Below are 26544 nucleotides of genomic sequence, written 5' to 3' on the forward strand. Positions count from 1 at the left end.
GGTATAGATGCCATATATCTGCGTATACTCTGCACTACACTACTGAAAGCAGTTATGGATATGGTCCATAACTTGACATTCTGATGATAAATCTGTTGACTGCTGGAGCTGCTGTCCTCTGCTTCATGTTTTTAATCTGTCCAGTTTTGTTACATGTGGAATTTTGTGCCTATCAAATGTTAGAGAAGTGTAAAAAAATAACTTGTATTTTCCCATAGCTTAAGATGATATCTTCAAATGTGAAAACCCCAAATAAATGAGTATGGATACAAAAATTCACATGACTCACTGTCATTGGGATTGCATTCAGTGATGTCAGGAAACTCAGGATTTCATCATGATAGAAAGGGTGTGAAGCTGAGCATAGTATACAAAGTCTAGACACTGGTGGTGGTTGATGGTTGGAAGAGAATGGAGATGGGGAGAGGATTTGGATGAGATGAAAAGTGGACTCAGCTGGGCTCAATATGGAGACTGGAGACAATTGGGGAGGAGGACAATCGCAGCAAATCACTGAAATGACAGCAAGCAGCATTTGAGAGGTGATCATCTAAAGCTTGACAGCAACATCATTATTGGCTGATTAAGACGATGACAACATTTTATTGGATTACTGAAAACACCCACACTCAAGTGATTAGAAAAGGCAGGGAGAGAGAAAGAGTTGAGGATGAATGGGTCATAAATACAGTCTTCCTGAATGAACTTACAATAAGATTCATGAGAAGCTTCTATCCTCTCCATCTCTCAACCATCAGCCGCAGCAGCAACACTTGCAGCAGCAGCAGCACTGAACACAGAGCACACAGGTTAATCCAACACACCTACAGGATTAGGTAACCACCTGAGAGCTGAGAAAGGAAAGTGTATGTTAAGTGGTGAGAGCACCACTGCATAGATGGTATAATAATACCTTTGTCAGCTGCTGGAGCTGAACAGAACCAACCAGACACGTAGGAGCAATGTGCTCATAGTACCATGGACTGCATCGCTCTTCGTTTCTTTACTTTTAGGAGTTACTGATATTGATGTACTGGGCGGGATATACGGCGGGTAACCAGACCTTCCATTTAAGTAGATTTATCCTATGAAATTAAATATTTATTTGGAATGGGGGATAGATAGTTTACAGATTTACCTTGTGACAGCCCCCAGTCTGTTGCGCAGTGTGCACTCTCCTTAAAGGGTAGGATAAGGGAAGTTTAAAACAATGTCTGGTTGGTTAAATCAATCCTCATCGCCAACACACCCAGTACATCTCAATCTCTTCCTGTTTCAACATGCACCAAGGCATCCTGTCACCAAAATGCCAAGGGCGCACAATCACGTTCTGTGTGCCATTGCACACAAAAATAGGTCCATATGTTTTCAATAACTATTGTGTCATCAGAGTCAGTGCAGACAGTGTGTGTCAAACTAAAGCCCATTATGGAGGCTTCATCGTGTGATTCAGTGAAACATTTCATCTCTCATCCGACATGTTTGCTTCCACACGTCTTGTTGGTAAAGAACAGAACATCTTGTGGTTATTTATCTCACCAACGTATGCACAGTAATGAGTAAATGACACATTAGAGTCATTAGAAGAGTTTAACAAGCAGATGCTGGAACTGAACCTTCCTGGCTCTGCTGCTAGTATGTGCAAAAACACTGTAGGTCAGGTCAAGCATTCAATAGGAGGGAGGCCTGGGCACCGGTTGCATTATGGGTGTTCTACCTTTTGGGGAAAAGGGAATTCCTCAGTCCCTTTTCTCTGTTTTCTCTCGTCATGTTTGACCAATCCCCCCCCGACTTTCTACTGCATAGATACACAAGTTTCATCGTAGGGCCATCCTAACCCACAATGAATTACATCTTCAAATTTACTCACTTGGCTCAATCCGACTGAGACCGAATCAAATGTGGATTAATCCACCACTCACGATGTTCCTCAGCAAAAGCACATTTTCATCAGCTTTGTCCATCCGTCAGTGAGGCCGTCAAGTTAGTACTACCTAGCTACATTAAACAAATTGTTTTGATGCCCAAATTGAAAGCAAACGTTACGTAATCTTTATACAGAATTATAATTTCAGCAGTTTTCAGATTACTGAAACAGGCAGAGCTTCTCCTGTGTCATACAGAACAAATGATCTGCACCAAAATCAAACAGCTGCAGGTTGAGATGCAAAGCTACATGACTTTTCTTTGAGTTACAGGCTAAAGTTCTTCCCTAGGACTTCGATATAAATCTTTTCAAATTGAACTAGAATCAAAGACTCACTGAGCAGCAACAGGATGCCTCCCAGTATTCCAAGAATCATGGGCAGGCTGCTCCCACCGGCAACACAGGACACAACATTTCCTGTGCAGTCACACACTGTGGCCTGGACGGTGTTGTCCTGCTCCATGCCATCGTTGTCTGTAACCCTCAGGACCACAGTGTATTCTCCACTTTCCAGCTCAGTGCCTAAATTAAGTACGATGCCCGTTTCTGCAACAAAGAAGAAATGAGAAGAAAGTGTAGTTTATATCCCCTGCATTATTCCATATCAGTATATATCTCAGGAATCTATAATTTAATCTAATTCCAGATTCATTTCCAAAGCCGTGCTCATTTTGTTCCCACCAATTGCTTTAAACTACACATTGACCATAACAATAATGCTACAAATCAAATTTTGGAGCTTACATTGCGTGGTACACAGACTGGGAGGAAGACTTCTATACAGTTATCAACATTTTTTACTTTTTGGTTATCTGAAATAGAACAGCACCAAAAGTGGGTTTTGTGGGTTTGTTTTTAAAACTATGTTTTTAAAATGTAAAACAACAAGCCTGTATCATAGTGCACATACTGGAATCATTCATCCGAGCGGTCCAGTTGGTCTTGGACATGCCCTGTAAAGAGACACTGTATGGAGCAGCAAAGCCAGGTCCATCTTTATCTGTTACTGAAAGCAGCTGAGGAGCCGATTCCTTGTAACACACCTGAGAAAACACAAAATGTCATATTGAAACATTTGAATTTGCTGATCAATTAAGTGGACAACAGTTATGTTTGGCTACTTTTAGAACAGCGGCATTTAATTATTTGTTTCATATGTATAGAGGCTCTCCACCAGACAGCTAAACTCCTCCATGTTAAGTTACATCAGCATTAAAAGTGCTCAAACACATGACAACTGTTCAGCATCTGGGAAATGAAACACACCTTTATTGTACGTTCCTCAATTATGGGTGCATTGTCATTGACGTCTTCAAGCTGTATAATCAGAGTACCAGTTCCTGTGGCCGGGACGTCATCTGGTGAGATCACACACACACACACACACACACACACACACACACACACACACACACACACACACACACACACACAGACACACACACACACACACACACACACACACACACACACACACACACACACACACACACACACACACAGACACACACACACACGGTGAGCAAAATAAAATTAATTCTCAAGTCTATAGTTCGACAACTTTTAACGATTATCAAGCTTATTGTCACACCTACCATTGTCGTATGCACCAATGAGTGCTGTGTATTTGCTGTCCTTGACAAAGTGCGACTCTCTGTCCATGATGCTTTTCACCTTAATCAGGCCTGTGTCCTTGGCCACGTTCAGCCAGCCCGCAGGGTCGCTGATTATTTTATACCTGGACAGTCAGAGAAATGATGTGAGGTCAATGCAAACAAGCTTATCACAAAAACAAGCTTCACAATGGGACATTCAAATAACTTGTCAATTAAACAATATTCAATTCATCACAGTATAGTGAGAGTCTGCGTGTACATCACGTAAAGATGATGTACTTTTCTACAGCTCATGCTGTAATTGCTGTACACCAATATCCAGTCAAGGGCTGCAACCAACAACTATTTTGATAATCGATTAATCTGGCAATTGTTTTTTGATCAAGCGATTATTTATCAGATAAGACAAAGCTTCATTCCATCTTTTCTAGCAGTTTATTTAGAAAAACTAATTGCACATCTTCTTGTGCAATTATCTTTGCATATGCATTAAGATGTCTGCAATCAAATTATGAATATAATTCCACTTTCAGATGTCTACAATTTAATTCCGACTAGTCATAATTTAATATCTAAAATGTATCTTCTCTTGACCACAGCTGCCTTCTCTCTCCTCGATGAGCCGGGAAAGCATCAGTCGTTTAAAGTGTGAGAATATTTTACATGAAACACTAAAAGAAAACTTTCACATGTGTTGGGCCATGGTTCTTTGTGAAACCACACTTCGGCCTACATGTGCCGTCAAAGCCTGAAGCAGCATGTTCCTCCAGGACTCAGTCTCCCAGGGGCCATCAAATCCAGAGCAAGGAACTCAGTCTCCCAGAGGGCATCAACTTCACCCAGAGGGGTGAAACCCCCCCCCAGGGGCACAGGTTTCAACTCCCATTGGTCACTCTGGACCCCATGACCTGTGAGGTCACCGGGCCAATATAAGGCCTGTTCTCCCCCTCTTCTGTCTCTTCTGCTCTCTTTCTACACTCCCTCCACGTAGAGAAGGCTGTCGAGCCTCTTCTGCCCTCGTCCTACAATCCTTCTACAGGAGGGAAGGCTGTCGAGCCTCTTCTCCAGCTCATCTTACCAAGGACACCTCCTCGCCCTCCAAGCTCTACCAACGTCCTAGCAGCGATGCGATGTCCTGCTTGAAAACTTCAACCAGCAACTGAGCTACACAGCCAGACAGAAACCAGCAAGACGACTTCACAGGACTGCGAACTGCACAGCAACTCTTGTTTCCCCTTTCCACCGACGGGTAACACAACTGGGCTTAATAATTATACTAGGCTAAGCTAACTGTTTATTTGATTCTGTATGACGTTTATAAGTTTGATTTGTGTTGTGATATTGTGGTTACAAGTTGTTGAGAAAGTTAATGCTAGTTATGCTCTTCAGTCCTAACTCTTCACCTCATTATCTCTACAGGTCGTAAACATTCCAATAGGGGGGAGGGTGTTATATTCAATTGGCCAGCCGCCATTTTGAAAGCACGCTGACTCACACATACCTATCTTTGTTTAGTAAGTACACCGTTAGTAATTTGTGTTTTTATACTTTATTATATTCATAATAAATGTTTTTCTTTCACAAATGTTTTTTCATTAATGTTGCATAAGTGAATTTTGCCAACCTCTACACTGTCAAGAACTCCATATCCTTGAACTTAGCTAACTATCTATATGGTAATTTTGGTTATAGTTATTAATTGAATTGTTAATCAGAGTTCCAAATTTGTAGTTAGTACTTTTATAAGACTTATTCAATAAATTGGCTATCTTTTCCCTTCCTTTGAAGGGTGGTGCCCTGAGGTAACTTTAATCAATTAAAGTTATTATTTAATATTAATAATACAATATTAATATTTAATATTTTATTTTGATAACCAAATTTATTGAATGCCGAAAGGCACACCATTTCATGGTATCACGTTTAATGCATTATGGCACAACACATGACACAGCAGCATGTCACTGTGGTATGATCCTTGAAGCTATTTACGATCCCCTGGTAAACCAAGAGAAAAAGTTATCTTCAGCTCCAACATGTTCTCTCCTCATGTTCATTCCACAGATATTTTGCTGCTGTGCCATACAAGATCAGCTTTGCAGAAAACAGTCTTCTTTGAAGGCATTAATGTAAATTGTTTCAACACTTGGAAAGTACACTTGTCTGTGCTGTATTGGTAGCAGTGTTTGTCTCTGCCACTTTTCAAAAGCTTAGTCCATGTCCGTGTTGTTACATGAGCTACACAAGGCAGTACTGCCCCCACCTACAGAAACATTGCTGCAGTGTGTGCAGGGCATTAGAGCAGACCCTATTTATCGATTATGAAATTAGTTGCCAACTATTTTTATGATTGATTAAATCAATTAGTTGTTGCAGCCTTAATCCTGTCTGTGAGTATTACAAATCACTGTGCTGTCTTTTAGTGTCTTACTCCTTTAAATACAAATCTGTTTCTCGAGCTGGACTTCTCACATCGTATATTTCACTCCCACATGAAACTAGTGTGAGCAGCGTTTTAAACTTTACTGTCTAATTTTCTGCAACAGGGATTAATGTGTTTTGATAAATGTTCAAAGTAACATGTTATTTTCATTAGTTTTCTCTTACATGACTTTCTGTTTGCGTGCAATGTCGGGGTCAGAAGCAATGTACTGCACCACGTCACCGTCAACAGGAAGGTTCTCCGGTTTGGACACAAACTTTTCAACTGGATCAAAGACTGGAGCTTCGTTGACATCCTGCACGTTCACCACCACTGTGGCTGTGGCAGTGGGCAGTGGAGTAGCAAATGGAATGTCATTCTCCACTGCAACCAACAGAGTGTGCTTGCTGATCATTTCAAAGTCAAGACCCTGGTTGGATGGAGGAAACAGTACATTCATTTATCAGATAACGATCTTACATGTTGTTCTGCTGTAAAACACAAACTTGTTCTAAAAGAGTAAGCCACTTGAACACTGCTACTTCATTACTATAATCTTGTGGAGTTGAGGGAGGAACTACCCAGTATAGGTGTAGTGTTCCAAATAAAAGTGTTCACTGATATCTCTAATCTTTGATATTGTGGCTTGTTTGAGAATTCATGCTTTAGGTCCTACCTTGGCAGTAGTAATGATCCCTTCCTGTTTGTTACTTCCTGTTGTGACTGTGAACAGGCCTCCAGGATCACCATCAACAATCTTGAATTTGGCGTTCCAGGCTGGTGAATGTGGCTCATCACCATCTGTTACTGCCATCGTAATGACCAGAGCGTCCACTCTATTTTCTGGTACTGTTGCCTCATACTGTGAGAAAGCAAGGGATATGTTGAAAAAAGTATAGTTCCCTGACATAAAGGTATATTTCTTAAAGATACCCTCCTACATCAATATCTGAGTTTCCATTTGATTTGTTCTCACATGTGAAAAGTATAAATGTAAAAGAATTACTATCCAATCATGTCGTAGACATTCAGAACCTAAACTGAGATCCGATAAAATGGAAAACAATCATTGTTTGTTGCTCATCACCAAAAAAAGATTATGATCAGCTATGTTCTCCAGCAGTAGCCTTACAGTTGACCATGTATGAAGTCAATGTTCATCAAGCCCCGGTGACTTGCTGTGATTGTAAAGATGTTTGTACTTGTACTACATGTCTGCATGATGGCTGCAGATTTACAGTTGATTTCCTAATCATTTTTAAAACACTGTACTGTATTTCAGACAGAAGAAAAAAGAAAAAGAAAAAAAGCACACTGCTTGGTGACAAGTAGACATCCTTGCAAAGCTGTGATTGAACTGTTTGTATGTTTTACTTACAGAGGACAGAGTGAAAGCTGGAGGGTTGTCATTGCTGTCTGTTACAGTGATGATTACTTTGGCATTTCCAGTCAACCCGTTTCCCTCCATGTCTGCTGCCTCTATCACCAGAGTGTGCTTTGGGTATTTCTGTTGGGGAGACATACAATTAGTGTAACTCATCAAATGGACAGCTTAAACACTCTGCTATCATTCTCTGATCATAAAACACTAAATCTATACCAGGCCTGACATAGTGATGAAAAGGTAATACTAATCTCATTGCTCTGTCCTTTGTCCAAATACCTGCAAAACAAACTTTGTTTTTGTGTTCCACCCATGTTAAACAACTTCTCCTGGAAACCCAGAATCTGTAGTTTCATCAGTGGAATCACATGCATCTTAAATATTGATTCCCAAATATGGATCAGTTCATCTTTACAGCCCTACCCGACAGCCAATGACAGACAGCTCCTATGAATGGTAAAGTGACTACAAGATCAATAGAGGCTTCATAATAATCTAACATATCAAAAATTATGAATGCTAGCACAGTTGAAGTAAAATGCTAATACAGTACGTTTTAAAATCCTCACCTCTCTGTCTAGCCCACGGGCATTGACTCTGATTGCTCCAGTGTTTGGGTTGATCTCAAACAGTGGGCCACTGGGGAACTTTGGATCCTGGCTCACAATACGGTAACGAATATCCGAATTGGCATTACCCGGCTCGTCAAGATCTATGGCCACAACCGTTATCACCTCAAAACCTGCACAAAGGGGTTTTCAGAAATGTGAATTTAAGTACAGAGGCGTCACAACGTGAACACTTTTAATTTTACATGTTCTTTATTCTGCAGATTCATTCTTCCCCATTTTTCTGGACTCTACTCAACACCTACCTCAACCCACAAACACTCGTCTGCAAATTTTTAGCATGTATGCTTCATTTCAAATTATTAATAATTGGTTACATTCTGGATATATTCCATTTGCCAACCTTTCATTCTCCCATTTTAAATATAATGTACAGCTATAAGAAACCTAAATCAGTGAATAATTGAGTGAGAAGACCACAAAAACGTCAGTGCTGCCACAGAATATTACTGCCAGCTCTTCTCTGTTAAATGTAACATATTTATCCAATCATAAATGAAAGTATCTCACTGTACCTGTTGGTGAGGATTCAGGAACTTCTCCCAGAAATGTATCTTGACCAAAAACAGGTTTGTTGTCATTCTGGTCTATTACAATCACCATAATATCCATCGGCTGCTCAGCATTTAGTGACCCATCTACCGCAGCATGTGCTTGAAACTGCGAACAGACACACATTTGTATCATAATACAAAACATGTAAAAATAATTAATGTAGATATTTCATTCAGGTGATGTGAGGTATATTCCAGCCATGAGTTTTACACTCAGTAGGCCGTGAAAAATACTACTGGCAAGTAAACAGAGATAAACTTGACACCACTGTAAAATACATTTAAAAGAAGACTTTTCAAATGCATTAAGAGGGAGAACAAATGAAATGAACACTGAATGGTAGGCATTACTTTGTTTACATGACATCTCCAGAAGGCATTTTGATTATTGGTCATTTATGTCCATTTTTTTAAGAAAAGTAGTGGATGTGTCAACCCAAATGCAGGTAGGCTTTACTGCCTGTTTACTACTCGATTGCACACAGTGATCTCAGAGTATTCAGACATTTTTTTCCACACATTGTATAATAGATATCATTTTTTTAAATGGACCAAGTTCCATTTTTTTCCCATCAGTCTACAATTAATAACCCATCCTGACTTGGTTTCAGAAACAACCTCTCTTTTACAGAAGTATTCAGACCCCGAGTTCAGTACTTTGTAGAGGCTCCTTTAGCAGAAGTTACAGCTTCAAGTCTTCTTGTTTGGTATCTGAGCTTCAAGTCTCTACACAGTTTCTATGGGGTTTAAGTCTGGATGACACTGTATAAATGTGTGTTTGATTGCCACACAAATTGTCAAGCGCTTGTAATTGTTGTACTGAAAAAGCGCAATTTAAATACAGTCCAGATACCATTTACTTTGTCAGGACCACTTAAGGAAAGTCAGACTTGTCCTGAAGACACTCCAGCTTTGTCTTGGCATCATGCTTCAAGTCATTGTCACGCTGGGAGTTTAACAGTCATGCCAATCTTAGGTTGTGTTCACTCTGAAGCAGGTTTTCTTCAAGGAACATCTTCAAGGTGCAACCCTCTGCTTTCAAAAGTATCTTGTACACGGCTAGGAGGAACCAGACAATTATTTTGTCTTTCTTCTTCTCCTCTCGGTTTTCTGGTGGATCATAAACAACATACCACCAACTCTATAAGCTGTTGCTCCTGGGACAACAGTTGCTCTCGGCTCTCCTCGCTCAATTGCTCACAGATTTGCTGCATGTCCCAGTGTCGGAATCCTTTCACATAAAATATAGACATATTTTCAACAGTTTATCTTCAGGTATTTTGTTGTTTTGTCTACTTGAGTTTGAGGTAGCTACTAGATAACTGTAGGGTAACATTAAGTGCTGCCAAAGCCATGTAGAGTGTGCTGCCACCAGAGGCACGTGCAGTGATGTTAATGTTACCTCTAAGCAGGATAACTCTGTCAGTACATAGCTCAGGCACCAAAATGAGGCACTGAAATATATATATATATTGTTTTTCCACCTCCCTGTCTCAGCCCGCCTTGGTTAGTCAACTTGACTGGACATCCAGCTCTAGAAGAGACCTTTGGTTCCAAACCTCTTCTGCCTCACAACTACTGAGATCCCTATGCTCCTGGGAAGACTAAGCTTTAGAAATGGTTTCATAACAATGTCCTGATCTTAACCTCACCACAAATTTATCACAAACTGTCTATAATGAGTTTTTGGTTCACTTGTCCATGTTCTATTAAGGGCTATTGAGTGTAGATGAAGGCACTTTACTGTACTTGGACGTCAGCATAAAATGAAAGTGAAAAGAAATACACAATGTTTGACAAAAAGTGTAGATATAAAACTAACATCAGAGAGGGTGCTTACCGTGTACCTGTCCACCTTCTCTCTGTCCAGAGGCTGTGTCAGATACAAAGTACCAGTGAGCCTGTCCATTGTGAAAAGGCCAAGGGGAGGCTCATTAGCTCCTGGACCAGTGATGCTGTAAGATATCGTCTTCACTTTATCTTCACTAGAACGGATCTGGACAAAACACAACAGGTGTGAGTTAAACAATTCTCACTGACTGTAACCATAGTTAATATATTGCAAAACCATTTAAATTTAGTAAAGAAGAAGTGCTAAGTTCTTTGAGGTTTGCTGCTTTAAAATTCCTGGGCTAGAAAAACAAAGACTGGCTTAGCTACCATATTCTACATTCTGATCAAGTAAGTTACCATGTGATCTCAACCTTGTTAAATCACAGCCATGGTGCACCAAAGAACGTAGTTGTCATTGTTACAAGGAAACATCTATTTTCTGCAACCATTGTTATTAGACATTTTTTGCATTTGAGTATTTGATTGTGCAAATTGTCCATCTTACCTGAGCTACTTTAAGAGGATAGGGTCCTTTGTCATTTTCAGGAACATTGATGTCAGGAATATCCCAGTCTCTCTTCCTCCTCTTCAATCCATCACCAGATTTGGGGAACTTCAGAACAGGCACCTCTGGGGTGGTTGCATTCTATAAAAATGTACATACATTTTAAGTACTATAGGGTTTATTAGTCTAACAAGAGTCTAGATAGACAATCTCTAAAGAAATCCTGAAATCTTAGAGCAGGCGTCAACATTAGCCGTTACTGTCCAAGGAGTACACCAGTCCAGGGTGGACCCCCCTAAGAACCAGTGTGCACTGGGATAAGCTCCTTCCCCAAGTGACTCTGCAGCCATACATGGTATAGATACTGGATGTCTGTGGTGCTAAACCCAACCACTTCTCCCATCCTCCTCTGCAGATTTATAAGAGACCCACCACTCTGACCAACAACTTCAGGCAGCTGATCATACGCTCAGACAAGCCAAGTGGAGCATAGGTTGGTTGATATTAAACTTGCTGTGCATTTATCTCGGGGCAAGAAACGTATTTTCAGTGGAACTGTCAGACTTTCAGTACTGCCATGACAACTTAATATGTAAGGGCTGCATTTCTTCCTTGTGCTCAAAAACCTTTCAAATCTGCTGTGAAGCATTGTATTGCCAACCTCTAGAGACATAATACTGAGTTTGTCCCATTCAAACACAGACAGTGTTTTTTAAGGAAACAAGTGTTTGCATGCAAACTAATTTCAATCAAATGTATTACTTTAAAATCATTTTTTATTTTCACAAATTGAGGTTCTTTATGCCCAAACCGACAGGGCCTCTAATCATACCTCTGTATTGTTAGCAGAGTCCACTTCATTCAAGTGGTGCTGTGAAGGTATGTTTTACTTACAGAGGACTGAGTGAAAGCTGGAGGGTTGTCATTGCTGTCTGTTACAGTGATGATGACGTTTTTTTTCCACACATTGTATAATAGATATAATTGTTTAAAATGGACCAAGTTCCCATTTTTTTTCCATCCGTCTACAATTAATAACCCATCCTGACTTGGTTTCAGAAACAACCTCTCTTTTACAGAAGTATTCAGACCCCGAGTTCAGTACTTTGTAGAGGCTCCTTTAGCAGCAGTTACAGCTTCAGGTCTTCTTGTTTGGTATCTGAGCTTCAAGTCTCTACACAGTTTCTATGGGGTTTAAGTCTGGATGACACTGTATAAATGTGTGTTTAAATGCCACACAAACTGTCAAGCGCTTGTAGTTGTTGTTGTTGTCCTGTAAAAGCGCAATTTAAATACCAAGTGCCAAAGCCATGTAGAGTGTGCTGCCACCAGAGGCACGTGCAGTGATGTTAATGTTACCTCTAAGCAGGATAACTCTGTCAGTACATAGCTCAGGCACCAAAATGAGGCACTGAAATATATATATATTGTTTTTCCACCTCCCTGTCTCAGCCCGCCTTGGTTAGTCAACTTGACTGGACATCCAGCTCTAGAAGAGACCTTTGGTTCCAAACCTCTTCTGCCTCACAACTAATGAGATCCCTATGCTCCTGGGAAGACTAAGCTTTAGAAATGGTTTCATAACAATGTCCTGATCTTAACCTCACCACAAATGTATCACAAACTGTCTATAATGAGTTTTTGGTTCACTTGTCCATGTTCTATTAAGGGCTATTGAGTGTAGATGAAGGCACTTTACTGTACTTGGACGTCAGCATAAAATGAAAGTGAAAAGAAAAACAGAATGTTTGACAAAAAGTGTAGATATAAAACTAACATCAGAGAGGGTGCTTACCGTGTACCTGTCCACCTTCTCTCTGTCCAGAGGCTGTGTCAGATACAAAGTACCAGTGAGCCTGTCCATTGTGAAAAGGCCAAGGGGAGGCTCATTAGCTCCTGGACCAGTGATGCTGTCCACTTTATCTTCACTAGAACGGATCTGGTCAAAACACACCATATCTGATTTATGCAATTCTTACTAACTATAAACAAAACAAAACAATTTAAATGTAGTAAATAAGTGCAAAGGTCGTGCCGCTTTTAAATTTCTGAGGTACCGAAACAAAGTTACAATATTCTACATCCTGGTTTTGAGATGAAGTCAGTTACTTTGTGATCTCTGGTTAAAAACATTGTTTAAACATATCAGCCATGGTGCACCCAATAACTTAGTTGTCATTATAACAAGGAAACACCTTTATTGATTTCTCCTGATGAAATTCTTTTACTGTTGTCATAAATAATTAACTTTGCTGTCGTGACAAACAAGGTCATAACCCTTCACCCTGTTCATTCATTCATTCATCTATATCAGGGTTGATTAGTGATTGTAGCTATGGCTTTACTTGAATAGTTGAATGCAAGCAGTATTGAATTCTCAGTGACAAGGGGCTGCAGTTCGTCTTACCTGAGATACTTTAAGAGGATAGGGTCCTCTGAGATTTTCAGGAACATTGATGTCAGGAATAACCCAGTCTCTCTTCCTCCTCCTCAATCCATCACCAGACTTGGGGAAATTCAGAACAGGCACCTCTGGGGTGGTTGCATTCTATGAAAATGTGCATACATTTTAATTAGTGTAGGGTTTATTATTCTAAAGAGTCTAGATAGACAATCTCTAAAGAAATGCTTGAATCCTAGAGCCGGCATCCACATTAGCTTAAAAGCTTTAGCTCAGATCATCATGAACCTGTTACTGTCCAAGGTGTACCCCAGTCCAGGGTTTTGACAATAGGTTTTAAAATGTAGGCCCTACATTAAACAAATGAATAAGTACATGCCATTAAATTTCTATTACACATTATACTGAAATAATGATTCTGTTTGGAAAAAGAAGAATATTTAGACATTGAGATCCTATGAGCACACAGCTTGTTCTCAATCTAATGTGGCCACAGAGGGGCAGTGTTTGTTGAGGAAAAAAGCACAGAGCCTTTTTTCATTTGTGCATGTTGGAATTGAAAACGATATTTCCTATTAAATGTGTTATTTAGAAATTTATTTTATTTTGACAACAGTTTGAGTTTCTGGTTTTCTTTATTCCCCTCCAACAGGGCCTCTAATCATACCTCTGTATTGTTAGCAGAGTCCACTTCATTCAAGTGGTGCTGATTGTTGTGGTGTCTGTGCTCTCCGAGGTGATGCTCAACATTTTGCTGGTGATGCCCATGGTTTTCCCCTCTGTGTTGTCCATGGTGATGACCATCATTTTGTCCATGGAGACGCCCATAGTGCACGACTGTGACTGGAACAGTCATTTTTTGACCGTGCAAGTTCCAGGAGTGGATAAAGAAGTCCTGGTGTCCTTCCAGAAGAGCAACCATTCTCTTTACCTGGATGGAAAAAACATCATCAGAGAAGGTGGGCACGCTTTAACTCTTTGACTTGAAAAAACTGTACATGACAAATTAGGCAAACTGGGACAGTTTGATGATATTCCTCGCCTGGAGTAGATTGACAAGTGATCTTGGCAACTGACTGAATTTCTGATTGGCTCAGGTCAATATTTACTGTTGGTATAGAAAAGGACAAAACGTTTAGAAATGCTGGATATTTCAACAAAGCTGATAGATGTGGATCCTGGAGTTCACGTGAGTCATATTCTGTATGATATCCCTCATAATTTAACTGTCTAAGAGTCAAAGCTACGTTTTCATAATGAAGATCTGGCTGAAACCCAATAATTGTATTTCAGTCCGGTTGGTTTCCCAAATAGAAAGCCCTGGGAATTAATCATGCATTTATTTTACATGCAGGAATTACAGCCCCGTAGAAAAAATATACTTAAAAATGTCCACACCTTCTTTTACTTTATTTTACTACCTAACCAACTGCTGCATTTATTTTAAATCATTTAGGGTGTGAGACGAAGGGTGAAGCATCAGAAAGCATTTTTTCGGTATCGAGTCTGTCAAAGTCTGCTCACCATCAATATCCCATCTGGATGGACCATGAAACGTCTGTCATTACTGATGAAAAGGAATATTGTGCGGTTTGTGCAGTCATTGAAGCCCACTGGGATTGAACACAAGAAACAATTAGGGCATGCAGAGAAATCAATCTGCAAATTTTCAGTACATGACAAATTATTGTTGGATTGACTGGATAAAAAACACACACACACACTAAGCTAAATATCACGTGGAAGTGGCAGCTTGTCATAAATGGTTCAATTAGGGCTGCATGATGTATGTTAAATGTCTACTTTGAAGAAATCAAGTAAAAACAACTTGTACAAAAGGGTCATTTCAGTTCATAAAATAAGAGATGATAGCTGCCACATCAGCCTCCCAGAGTCACAACAGTTCTATAATCTGTTACATTTTCAGTTACAGCATATGAACCTGCCACAGTTCACAGGACTGTCCTGACCCAGGATGGTTAGCTGACTGGATATCTTAAGAGTGGATTCTGAGGTTGCATATACAAGAGGGAGTGGCTGAAAAAAAGTGCAAGCTGATGTGAATTTGATTTGCTAAATATGGCTATGAGATGTGAAGCAGTTTGAGATACTTGTTATTTCAATCCACTTACGTACTTCACCGACTTGGTCACTTTGAAAATTGAAAATAAATATATGATTTAGTTTTAGCCAGTCATGCAATTTCTGAAGGAAGTTGGTAAAGGAATGTGCAGTGACATAAAGAACCAGACTGGTACAGCACCATGTTTGCTCAGTTGCTGTAAGACACACTCAGGCTCGCTGAATTATAAATAAAATTAACATCCACCCTTAAATGTACTGATGATAGCAGATACAAGTCAAGTGAATGACTCATGGGCTTGCAAATGTGTGATTGAACACTGAAGGTAATAGGAAGTCTTTCAGTGGTCAGTGCTCATCTCAGTACTGACTGTTGACACATCTAATATGGGACAGTCAGTATCTTTCCTGTGCAAAGACTTGCTGTTGGAAATTTATCCCAGCATGGGACTATGTCAGTCGAAGGTCACAAAAGTCAATATTGATTCGGTGTGTACACATGCAAAAACAATGTCGGACTCCGTACTTTTAAAAATAATTTAAAACCTAATAGCAATAATAATAAAGTTGATCCAACCAATATATCAGTACCAAAAAAAAGAAGTATACAATTGTATTAAATATCAGGTCACTCAATCCAAAATCCCTACATATTAATGATCTGATTATTGACCATCAGATCGATTTAATATGTCTAACTGAAACCTTTCTGCAAAATGGTGAATATGTAGGTTTAAATGAAGCAACACCCCCCACCCATATTATTACTCATATTTCTCAAAGCACAGGTGGAGGGGTTGCAGCAATCTCTAAATCTGACTTATCTATCAACCCTTGACCTAAAGGTAGTTACAACTCGTTGGAAAATCTCATCATCAGCCTCATACAACAAAGCCTGAAATCACATAAACCAGATCTATTTCGACCTCACTCAGACCGTCACCACGGTCTTTACCTTGAATGGTGTCCTCATCTCCCTATCCTCGAGACCATATATCAACAATGTCACGTAAGTGACCTTAGGGGGCTGGGCTCGCCGCCCATAAAGCTCCCCGGTGAGCGCGGCCCCCTCCTCTTTGCTTCACTCGCCTCATCCGAGACCGGCAGGTAAGTGATATATTTTGGGACTCTTGTGCAGGCGCCTTGTGTCCCTGAGGATTGTATGTGGTTTCCCCCTTTTCTAATAGCGAGGCAGAGGGTTACACTGCATGTGTTAAACTCTGCTCTTTGTTTCAGGCAGCTTAATTCGCTGCACCTGGTACTAACTACTCTTGCTCGCAGCTTCGGATAAGTGTTGTTTATCTCACGCTGTTTGTTTCCATACAGAGTTTTTTCTCTTACAGGAGTGAGTAGAAAAGTTTGGAAGCGTGATCACTAAATCATCTCTTCCTGAAGGCAAGTTGATTTAGATCGGGGTTGCCCCCCCTCACCCCGTAACTCGCTGTCCGCAGTGAGTGGGGTTTCTCCAACCCCCCCTCGTGCGTTCGCACACAGTGAGGAGTGGAGGTGATTTTCAAGTCAACCTTTTCACGTTTATTTGCCTTTCAAAAATAAATAAATAAACAGTATTTGAGGCCAGGTAGTTTCCCCTTTTCACCTCTGTGCGCAGAAGGTGGGATTGTTTACCTGTGTTCCCTGTATAAAATACAGTTGGTTCTTAGTTATCACCTTTTTTTAGGTGCTAATTTTGTTTCCCTTAAGCCCTGTTCGCAGTGGCTGGACTTTTGTTCTCTCTCCACCCCCCCTTTTTTTTTTCTTTTTTTTCTGCCATTGCAGGAATACAGTGGGCATTTTCAGGTGAATTACATTTATTTCACCCCTCCCTTTATCAGCTATCCGTGGCTGCTGGGCGCTATTGTTTATCTATTTGTTTATTTATTCTTAATTCACAAAAGTGACACAGAAATGTCCTCACATTTGTGCCGTTATTGCCGGGGTATCATGGATCCCTGTGATGGCCACCGTGAATGCCCTACTTGTTTGGGCATGGCACATTTGATGGATGCGTGCTGTGTGGCAGCAGTGGAACTGCCTGTGGAGGAGCGTGTTAAAAGAGCCAGATGGGTGGAGCAGTCTGTTCGTGCTGGGGCCGTGCAGCCTCTACCAGCCCAACTACATGAAAGGGGACACACCTCAAGGAAAGCCCCCCGAAAACGTAGGCATGAGCACACCCCTGTTCGCAGGCGGGACTCAGGCAAGAAACAGGCTCCCAAATCCTCACAGAACCCAGCTGGTCAGCAGGATGACACTCAGCTGAAAATCCTAGCTGCCATACGTGGTCTGTCAGAGAGGTTGGGTAGAGTTGAGGCCCAGTACCCGGCCACAACAGCTATGGCATCGGGGCATGGGCACTCAAAGGAATCCTCCCCGGACAGGTTACCCTCCTATCAGGAGGAGAATGTGGTTCACCCTGACATTCTCTCTCTCTATGCTCAAAATTCCCTTTTTGAAAGTGATGAGCAGTCTGATGGTGCTGCTGGGCTAGAGCAGCCTAAATCCACACAATTTGAGGGGGCATCCAACCTCAGCAACATGGGTGACAGTGAGCCTTCACCCATGGACGTCATCTCAAAGATTTCAAGTGCGGCAAAAATTGTGGGGCTCAATGTTCCAACTGAGGCTCCTGCTCCAGTGGATGGTATTTGGGCCGGCATCACTCAGTCCCAGCAATCAGTTACTGTACCTGTGGCTGGTGACTATTTGCACATGCTCAGGAAAGCATGGAACATCCCTAGTGGTGCACCTCAGTTCAATGCAGGTTGCCGGAGACTGGCTAAGATACAGTATGCTCCTGAAACAGGAATGGGGGATATGCCTCCAGTTGAGCGGGAGATGGCAGCCTTAACATCTCTGGGTCCAGAGCGGGTAACCGCCAATCCACGCTGTCCACTGAAAGAGTGTGATAAGTCGGACCGACTGGTGTGTCGGACTTATAATGCAGCCACACGAGCAGCCCGTTCGGGCAATGCACTCGCCATTTTATTGGTGGCTCTTAGGAGAACAGCCAACCCAGAAGACACCATGAGCCTGATAGACTCTGCCCTTGTCACTCATTCCCAACTTACAAGGGACATTGGTGCAGCTATGTCATCTGCCATGATGTCACGGAGGCAGATCTGGTTGGCACAGACAACTCTTCCCGAGAATATCAGGAAAGAACTGACCAATATGCCAGTCGTGCCAGCACACGTTTTTCATCCTGACTTTTTCGGCTAGAGGTGCACCCCAGTGGAAGCGCCCCCCCAGAGGTTCAGGACCTCAGGGCGGTACTGCCTAGGGGTGGGGGGACACCCGCCGAATTTCATTCTCAGCTATGCCTGGGCAGCTGGGAAGAAACTGTGTCAGACCCATGGGTGCTTGCTACAGTATCAAAGGGGTACAGAATTCAGTTTCGGCGGCGGCCCCCCCCCTTACTCCAGGCTCCGCATGACAGTGGTCCAGTCCAGGCTCAAATCCTGACACAGGAAATTTTAACCCTTCTGCAGAAGGATGCAATTATGAAAGTAGATCCAGACGAACAGCTCACTGGCTTCTACTCCACTTATTTCCTCATGCCGAAAAAAGATGGCGGAATACATCCCATCTTGGACCTAAGGCGATTAAACGCCTTCATAAAGGTACTTCCTTTCAAGATGCTGACCACGGGTCAGATCTTAGAATCTATCGAAAAAGGGGAGTGGTTCACCTCGATAGACCTGGAAGACGTGTACTTCCATGTGCCCATCTGTCCAAACCACAGACCCTTTCTTCAGTTTGCATTCCAGGGGCAAGCCTATCAGTTCAAGGTCCTGCCATTTGGCCTTTCCCTCTCACCATGGGTGTTCACCAGAGTGGTTGGGGCTGCCTTGTCTCCTCTCCAGATGTCAGGAATAAAAATCCTACCCTACCTGGATGACTGGCTGATTTGTGCTCCATCTCTTGGCCAAGTTGTAGAGGATACCCAGAGGGTGATAAAGGTAAATGTGACAAAAAGCAACCTCGAGCCAAGGCAGCAGGTGACTTTTCTGGGACTTTGTTTGAATTCCCTTATGATGTCTGCATCCCTCACCTCTCAGAGGGTGAGGAGGATTCTAGCCTTCCTGGAACGATTCCGTCTCGGCAGGCAGCTAGAATTTATCAACTTTCAGAGGATGCTGGGGATGATTTCAGCCGCAGCAGCTGTTGTTCCTCTGGGCCTCCTCAGAGCCCGGCCAATGCAGAGGTGGCTGAATGCTTTCAAGCTCGACCCGAAGCTGGACAGACACGTGAAACTTTGTGTGACACGTGCATGTCTCCAAGCCTTACGCCCATGGGCGGACCGGGTGCTCCTGCTCCAAGGAGTCCCCCTCAGGAACATTCCATCGAGGAGGACAGTGGTGACGACAGATGCTTCCCTCACAGGTTGGGGAGCAGTCTGGGAAGGCAGGATGGTGCGCGGTTCGTGGACACCCCCTTGGGGTGGCGAACACATCAATGTTCTGGAGTTGAGAGCGGTTCACCTTGCTCTGAAGGCTCTCCCTTCCTCCATCCAGGGCAGGCATGTCTTGATAAGAACAGACAGTTCTTCAACTGTGTATCATATAAATCATCAGGGAGGCACAAAGTCCCTGCGTTGCCTCCAGGTGGCACAGAAACTCCTGTTTTGGGCCTTTCAGCATCTGGCTTCACTCAAAGCAATCTTTATCCCAGGGATTGTAAATCGGGCAGCAGACCTCCTGTCCAGGACTGGTCCTCTCCCAGGAGAGTGGAGGCTTCATCCAGAAGTTGTATCCCTCTTATGGAGTCGGTTCGGCAAGGCTCGGGCCGATCTATTCGCATGAGCAGAGGCAACCCACTGCAGGATGTGGTTCTCTCTGAAAGGCCAGGGAGGTTCTCTAGGCCTAGTTGCACTATCTCAAGAATGGCCGGCAGGGTTGTTGTACGCCTTTCCTCCATTCCCTCTGATTCCCCAGGTACTCAACCGGATTGCCTCGGGCCACTACGAGGTGCTGTTAATAGCCCCCAGGCGGCCAGGGAGGCATTGGTTACCAACGCTCCTTCGCCTGGTTCACAGTCATACATGGGCCCTGCCAGTCAGGGCAGACCTCCTCTCACAGGCAGAAGGTCAGATATGGCACCCCAGATCAGACATCCTGCAGCTTTGCGCTTGGCCCCTTCTCAGTACCTCTCTCAGGGGTTAGATGAGGCTGTCCTAAGGACCTTAGACAATGCCCGGGCTCCCTCCACTCGGGCTAACTATGGCCAAAAATGGAGTGTGTTTTCTACATGGTGTCGCAACAGACAGGAAAATCCAGCCACTTGTCCTATTGAGCTGGTTCTCCGCTTCCTTCAGTCGCTTTTGGACTTGAACAGGGCGCACAGCACCATTAAGGTATACACTGCCGCAATTTCTTTCTTCCATGAGACAGTGGGGGATGTTACAGTTGGGAGACATCCTTTAGTGTCTCAGTTCATTAAAAGATCATACCGCCTGCGACCAAGCAGGGCTCCCAGGGCTCCATCGTGGGAACTCACCTTGGTATTACGGTCCCTGATGCAGTCTCCCTTTGAACCCATAGGGCAATCCAGCCTTAAGTCTCTATCTCACAAAACAGCTTTCCTCCTGGCTATATGCTCTGCCAAAAGGGTGAGTGAATTGCATGCTCTGTCTATAAGTGACGATTGTTTAAGATGGAGGGCAGGTGACTCAGGTGTGTCGCTCTGGCCAAACCCCTCGTTTTTGCCTGAAGTCATAAACCCTCAGACGGTAAATCAGGTGGTTGAGATCAGCACTTTTCAACCTGATCCGGCTCTACTGCAGGAGGAAGCCGGCCTGCCTACTTTGTGCCCAGTAAGGGCACTTAAGGCTTATATTGCACGCACAAAGTCTCTGAGGGGCTCACACTCTCAGTTATTTGTCTGTTTTGGTGGTAAAAAAGTCGGCCACCCTGTGTCTAAACAGTGTTTGTCCCATTGGATCGTTAACACAATCGCTGAGGCCTATTCTGGAAAGAACCTACCAGTCCCAGATTCTTTGGTAGCTCATTCCACCAGGAGTGTGGCCACTTCCTGGGCTGCTTTGAAGGGGGTCCCTCTTTCAGAAATCTGTGCAGCAGCAACATGGAGTGCTCCCTGCACGTTATCTAGGTTCTACAGGATCAACGTGGCTTCCCCCACACCACTGGCTTCCGCGGTGCTGCTCTCAGCTGCTGGGCGAGGATGTGAGGCGGTGGAGTCCTCTGTTCTTCGCGACCCTGATGATACTAGTCATCCAAGGTAAAGACCGTGGTGACGGTCTGAGTGAGGTCGAAATAGATCGTAAGTTATGACTATAACTATGGATCTATGAGACCGAACGATGACCGTCACCCTCTCTTGTCACTCAGAACGGGCTAAGGCGTTCAGACAAGGAGGAGGCGGCCGCGCTCACCGGGGAGCTTTATGGGCGGCGAGCCCAGCCCCCTAAGGTCACTCACGTGACATTGTTGATATATGGTCTCGAGGATAGGGAGATGAGGACATTATTCAAGGTAAAGACCGTGGTGACAGTCATCGTTCGGTCTCATAGATCCATAGTTATAGTCATAACTTACGTTCATCTAGTTTAAATGTTTAAATCACACTCTTGATCTGACATATGGCATAGACATTGAAAATGTAATAATATTACCCCAATCCCTATTCTGTCCAAACATTTTTTAATAACATTTGAATTTAGAATCATTGACGACACTGATTCTGTACAGAAATTCTATTATAGTCGGTGTTTATCTGATACAACTGTGAACAAATATAAAGAACTGCTTCCTTTGACACTAACCTCACAACCATGTGTCAGTACAATACAGTAAAGAGTTATCAAAACTTCACTTCCACACTAGTTGATAACTTTGTTAATAGTACAGCAGCCTCATTACAAACAACCCTTGACGCTGTCGCCCCTCTGAAAAAGAAGAAAGCAAATCAGAGGTGATTAGCTCCATGGTATAATTCTCAAACAAGTGTTTTAAAACATACATCACAGAAGCTGGAGAGGAAGTGGTGTTCCACCAGCCACTTCCTCTCCAGCTTCCGTGATGTATGTTTTAAAACTTCTCACCAAGCTACTCAGCCAATCAAGTCTGTGCATTCCAGGCGGTAAACATTGCAGACAGATGAGAGAGTTAGAGGCAAGTTACACATGAAAAGACGGTAGAAAGAAAAAGAAAGATAGAGATACAGGTAGAGAAAACAAAGGGAGAGATACAGAGGAGTGAGACGGAGAAAGGGAGAGAAACAGAGGAGTGAGGCGGAGAAAGGGAGAGAAACAGAGGAGTGAGACGGAGAAAGGGAGAGAAACAGAGGAGTGAGACGGAGAAAGGGAGAGAAACAGGAGTGAGACGGAGAAAGGGAGAGAAACAGGAGTGAGACGGAGAAAGGGAGAGAAACAGAGGAGTGAGGCGGAGAAAGGGAGCGATACAGAGGAGTGAGACGGAGAAAGGGAGAGAAACAGGAGTGAGATGGAGAAAGGGAGAGAAACAGAGGAGTGAGGCGGAGAAAGGGAGAGATACAGAGGAGTGAGACGGAGAAAGGGAGAGAAACAGGAGTGAGACGGAGAAAGGGAGAGAAACAGAGGAGTGAGGCGGAGAAAGGGAGAGAAACAGGAGTGAGACGGAGAAAGGGAGAGAAACAGGAGTGAGACGGAGAAAGGGAGAGAAACAGAGGAGTGAGGCGGAGAAAGGGAGAGATACAGAGGAGTGAGACGGAGAAAGGGAGAGAAACAGAGGAGTGAGGCGGAGAAAGGGAGAGATACAGAGGAGTGAGACGGAGAAAGGGAGAGAAACAGAGGAGTGAGGTGGAGAAAGGGAGAGAAACAGAGGAGTGAGACGGAGAAAGGGAGAGAAACAGGAGTGAGACGGAGAAAGGGAGAGATACAGAGGAGTGAGGCGGAGAAAGGGAGAGAAACAGAGGAGTGAGACGGAGAAAGGGAGAGAAACAGACGAACAAAGTGGGGGAGTGGGATATAAGAGGGGAAGAAAGTGATTCTAAAACTGTTCAATTGTTAAGATGTGTTGAGATTTATTATCTGTAAAATTGGTTGAGACTTTTGAGTCAAGATGTGAAACAGAAAAAGGGGAAATTCAAGCTTTTGCTCCCTTTATTTTATTTTTCTCAAGTTAAGCCCTTTATTTGAACATGCAGAATTTTCACATTTTATTTATTTTCTCTTATTTTGAAATGCAGCCCTACTTTTATTTAGTTAATGAGAGAACATTATACATATCTGCAATCATACATATATGTTCAGTTCTATGTTACGTGACAATAAATATTGTCAAATAATATATCACACTAAATAGTTAGACATTATGATCTTCCGGACCTTTGCTTCACGAAATTTTCTCTAACTGGACCTCTTTAAATTTTAGTCCTCTTTAAACTCGTTCACGCATTTGTTACCACTAGACTGAATTACTGTAATTCTTTATTATCAGGATGTCCCAGTAAGTCTGTGAAAAGCCTCCAGTTGGTCCAATATGCTGCAGCACGAGTGCTGACAGGAACTGGAAGGAGAGATCATATTACTCCTGTCTTAGCTTCTCTGCATTGGCTCCCTGTAAAATTCAGAATAGAATTCAAGATCCTGCTCCTCACATATAAAGCCCTGAACAATCAAGCCCCTTCATATATCAAAGAGCTCATAACACTGTATTGTCCCAATAGATCACTTCTCTCTCAAAACACAGGCTCTCTTGTGGTTCCTAGAGTCTGTAAGAGTAGAACAGGAGGTAGAGCCTTCAGCTACCAGGCTCCTCTCCTGTGGAACCAGCTCCCACTCTGGGTTCAGGAAGCAGACACCATCTCTACATTTAAGGTTAGACTTAAAACATTCCTTTTTGATAAAGCCTATAGTTAGGGCTGGAAAAGGTGAGTCCTGAACCATCCCTTAGTAATGCTGCTATAGGCCTAGACTGCTGGGGGAACTCCCATCATGCACTGCGAACTGAGCACTTCTCCCCTTCTTTCTGTCTCTCTGCCCCCACATTCATTTATTTATTTCCTCCCATAGTTTCTCTCTCTTTCTCTCTCTCTTTGCAGATATCTCCGACTCCCGAGCTGCAGGATAACAACAATTAAAAAATATATATTATTATTATTATTATTATTAACAATAATACCTATTATTAATTAATTATTATATGAATTGTCAATGCTATCATTAATGATCAATAACATCTTTACACTCTAACTGTTTTCATTCTAACTAGTCAGAGCTGAAACCTGATGGTGCACAGCTGTTCCTGGTCTCTCTCTCCTCTCTCTCCTCTCTCTCCCCCTCTTCTCCCCCTGCCCCCTATCTCTCTCTCTTCTCTCCCCTCTTTTCCACCCATCTCTCCTCTCCTCCCCATTTTCCCCTGCTGCCCACACTGAGTCAGGTTCTGTTGGAGGTTTCTTCCTGTTAATAAGGGAGTTTTTTCTCTCCACAGTCATTGCTCATTTAGGGAACTGTTGGGTTTCTCTATAAAAAATTTAAAGTCTTGACCTTCAATGAAAAGTGCCTTGAGATAATGTTTATTATGATTTGGCGCTATACAAATAAAATTGAATTGAATTGAATGGTCAAAAATGTGATTTTATACTACTGGGGCAGTATTCTCTAATTGGAATCACTTTCTTTGTTTTGTTCCATTATTGTTGTAGTCATGTAATAGAACCTGTTAAAAGCCAACAATGCTTATTAAAATGGTATATGGCTGTAACATAGATTTATAGAGCACTTTTCTAGTCTTGTCCACTCAAAGTACTTTACACTACAAGTCACATTCACACACATTCACACAGAGCTTCTTTATACAGACTTTCACAAACATCATTCAGACACAAAAGCGCCATCAGGGGCAATCAAGGCCTCAGTTTTTTGCTCACAGAACAACATTTTGCATGCACGCCGTTCACCTGCCACACACAAGACGAGACATGGTGGGCACAGCCAGGACATCAGGGTTAAAGTGACTGGAACGATTCTGCTTCATGTCCTGACATCATCGTTTAATAACTAAATACATGTGGTAGAGACAAGCACACACACACTCCAGCAGACAGGAGAGAAGTTCTTCCTGCAGATTGTGACACAACAAAACCTAACATATAGCTGAGAAAATAAATGTATCACTATGATTTGGGCCTGGATATTTTTTAATAGCTAAAATGTTCTTCCTTAAATGCACAGAAATTATATCCAAACATACGGACAATGAATGTAGGAAAGAAATGAACACTCAAGTTTCATTCAGGTCCGTGTGTGAGAGCAGCTTCCTGGATTGTTCTCACCTCTGCCCAGCCTTGTACCCGGCCCCAGGTGCTTTCTGGTCACTCTGAAGATCAACACATCTGACTTGAATCCAGGTACACATTTTGGCTCCTCTGTGGTCTCTAAAGCTGAGGCCTAGGAGGGAAAACCATAGTTTCAGTTAATCATAATCCAAATCATGGAAAATGTGTAATCAGTCACCAAATATATATATATATATTAAAACCAAAGATACCAGAAAAATCAACACTTGAACAAATTATTTGCCGTGTACTTAAGACAGTCTGCAGCCTGTTACCAGGTGGCAATGAAGACGCTTTGGCTTCACTTCTGGACTGCACTCTTTTCATCCATCTATCTATACAGTTCATCTGTTTTACACAATGGAAATGGGTGGACATCAAAAGAAAAATCCCAGCTGCAGCTGAAAATCTCACCTGAAAAACGATTAATAAAATGCCCACAGCCATGAACCGAGTGGGCGCCATCTGCTCATAAATCATTTGTCTATATTCCTCACAATGAAACTAACAAAAAAATGTGAAAAGTAATTGTAAATATATCCCTTAAATTGTTGTGGCTCTGTGAGAGTGAGTCCAGCTGCATACATGTATCTGCTGCAGTTTCTGAGCTGAGTGAGCTGCACGATTACAATCACCAGCCAGCCCCCAGCCTGCATCTGGAGAAACAACAGTCTAACCACACATGCACATGCACACAGAAACTAGACAACCTCAAAAGTGTTTGTCAAGTCATGTGTGTGAAACCAGCCAGCAAAGTGTCTCAAGTTTTAGGTTCCCCATTTTCATATAAATGAGATCCATATCTATATCTATATCTATCTGACAATAATGTCAGTATGTGTCTGTGCAAGTTACTGTTGTATTCAGCGTGTCATTCAATATCTCATAAATCATCTACAATAACAATACATTTAAAAAA

General features: G+C 42.5%; 1 protein-coding gene across 2 annotated transcripts; it reads right to left on the minus strand.

The window, feature by feature from the left end:
* Positions 1-716: 716 nt before the first annotated feature.
* LOC117775292 (cadherin-1-like) lies at positions 717-26105 on the minus strand. 2 transcript variants are annotated; one of them, XM_034608305.1, is made up of 16 exons: positions 26040-26105; positions 25623-25737; positions 14796-14884; positions 13939-14202; positions 13278-13418; positions 10373-10528; positions 8494-8638; positions 7919-8091; positions 7344-7472; positions 6642-6827; positions 6151-6395; positions 3523-3665; positions 3194-3285; positions 2838-2970; positions 2264-2473; positions 717-790 (listed from the first exon to the last, which is right to left on the minus strand). In XM_034608305.1, exons 1-16 carry the CDS (start codon positions 26103-26105, stop codon positions 732-734), a joined length of 2346 nt encoding a protein of 781 aa, XP_034464196.1. In that variant the 3' UTR covers positions 717-731. The 2 variants fall into 2 exon arrangements, with proteins under 2 accessions (XP_034464196.1, XP_034464195.1); XM_034608304.1 differs by lacking the exon at positions 717-790 and having other exon boundaries at positions 2178-2473.
* Positions 26106-26544: the final 439 nt, after the last annotated feature.

This window comes from Hippoglossus hippoglossus, chromosome 15 (assembly GCF_009819705.1).
Source record: "Hippoglossus hippoglossus isolate fHipHip1 chromosome 15, fHipHip1.pri, whole genome shotgun sequence".
In the NCBI taxonomy this organism is placed as follows: Eukaryota; Metazoa; Chordata; class Actinopteri; order Pleuronectiformes; family Pleuronectidae; genus Hippoglossus; species Hippoglossus hippoglossus.

Coding starts and splice junctions, on each gene's coding strand:
- LOC117775292 (XM_034608304.1), bottom strand. CDS start 26,105: ATGATTTATGAGCAGATGGCGCCCACTCGGTTCATGGCTGTGGGCATT. Junction 14,885..25,622: donor GGGTACAAGGCTGGGCAGAG/GTGAGAACAATC, acceptor GTTCAATCCCAG/TGGGCTTCAATGACTGCACA. Junction 8,639..10,372: donor AGAAGGTGGACAGGTACACG/GTAAGCACCCTC, acceptor GTCTGTTCGCAG/TTTCAAGCACATGCTGCGGT.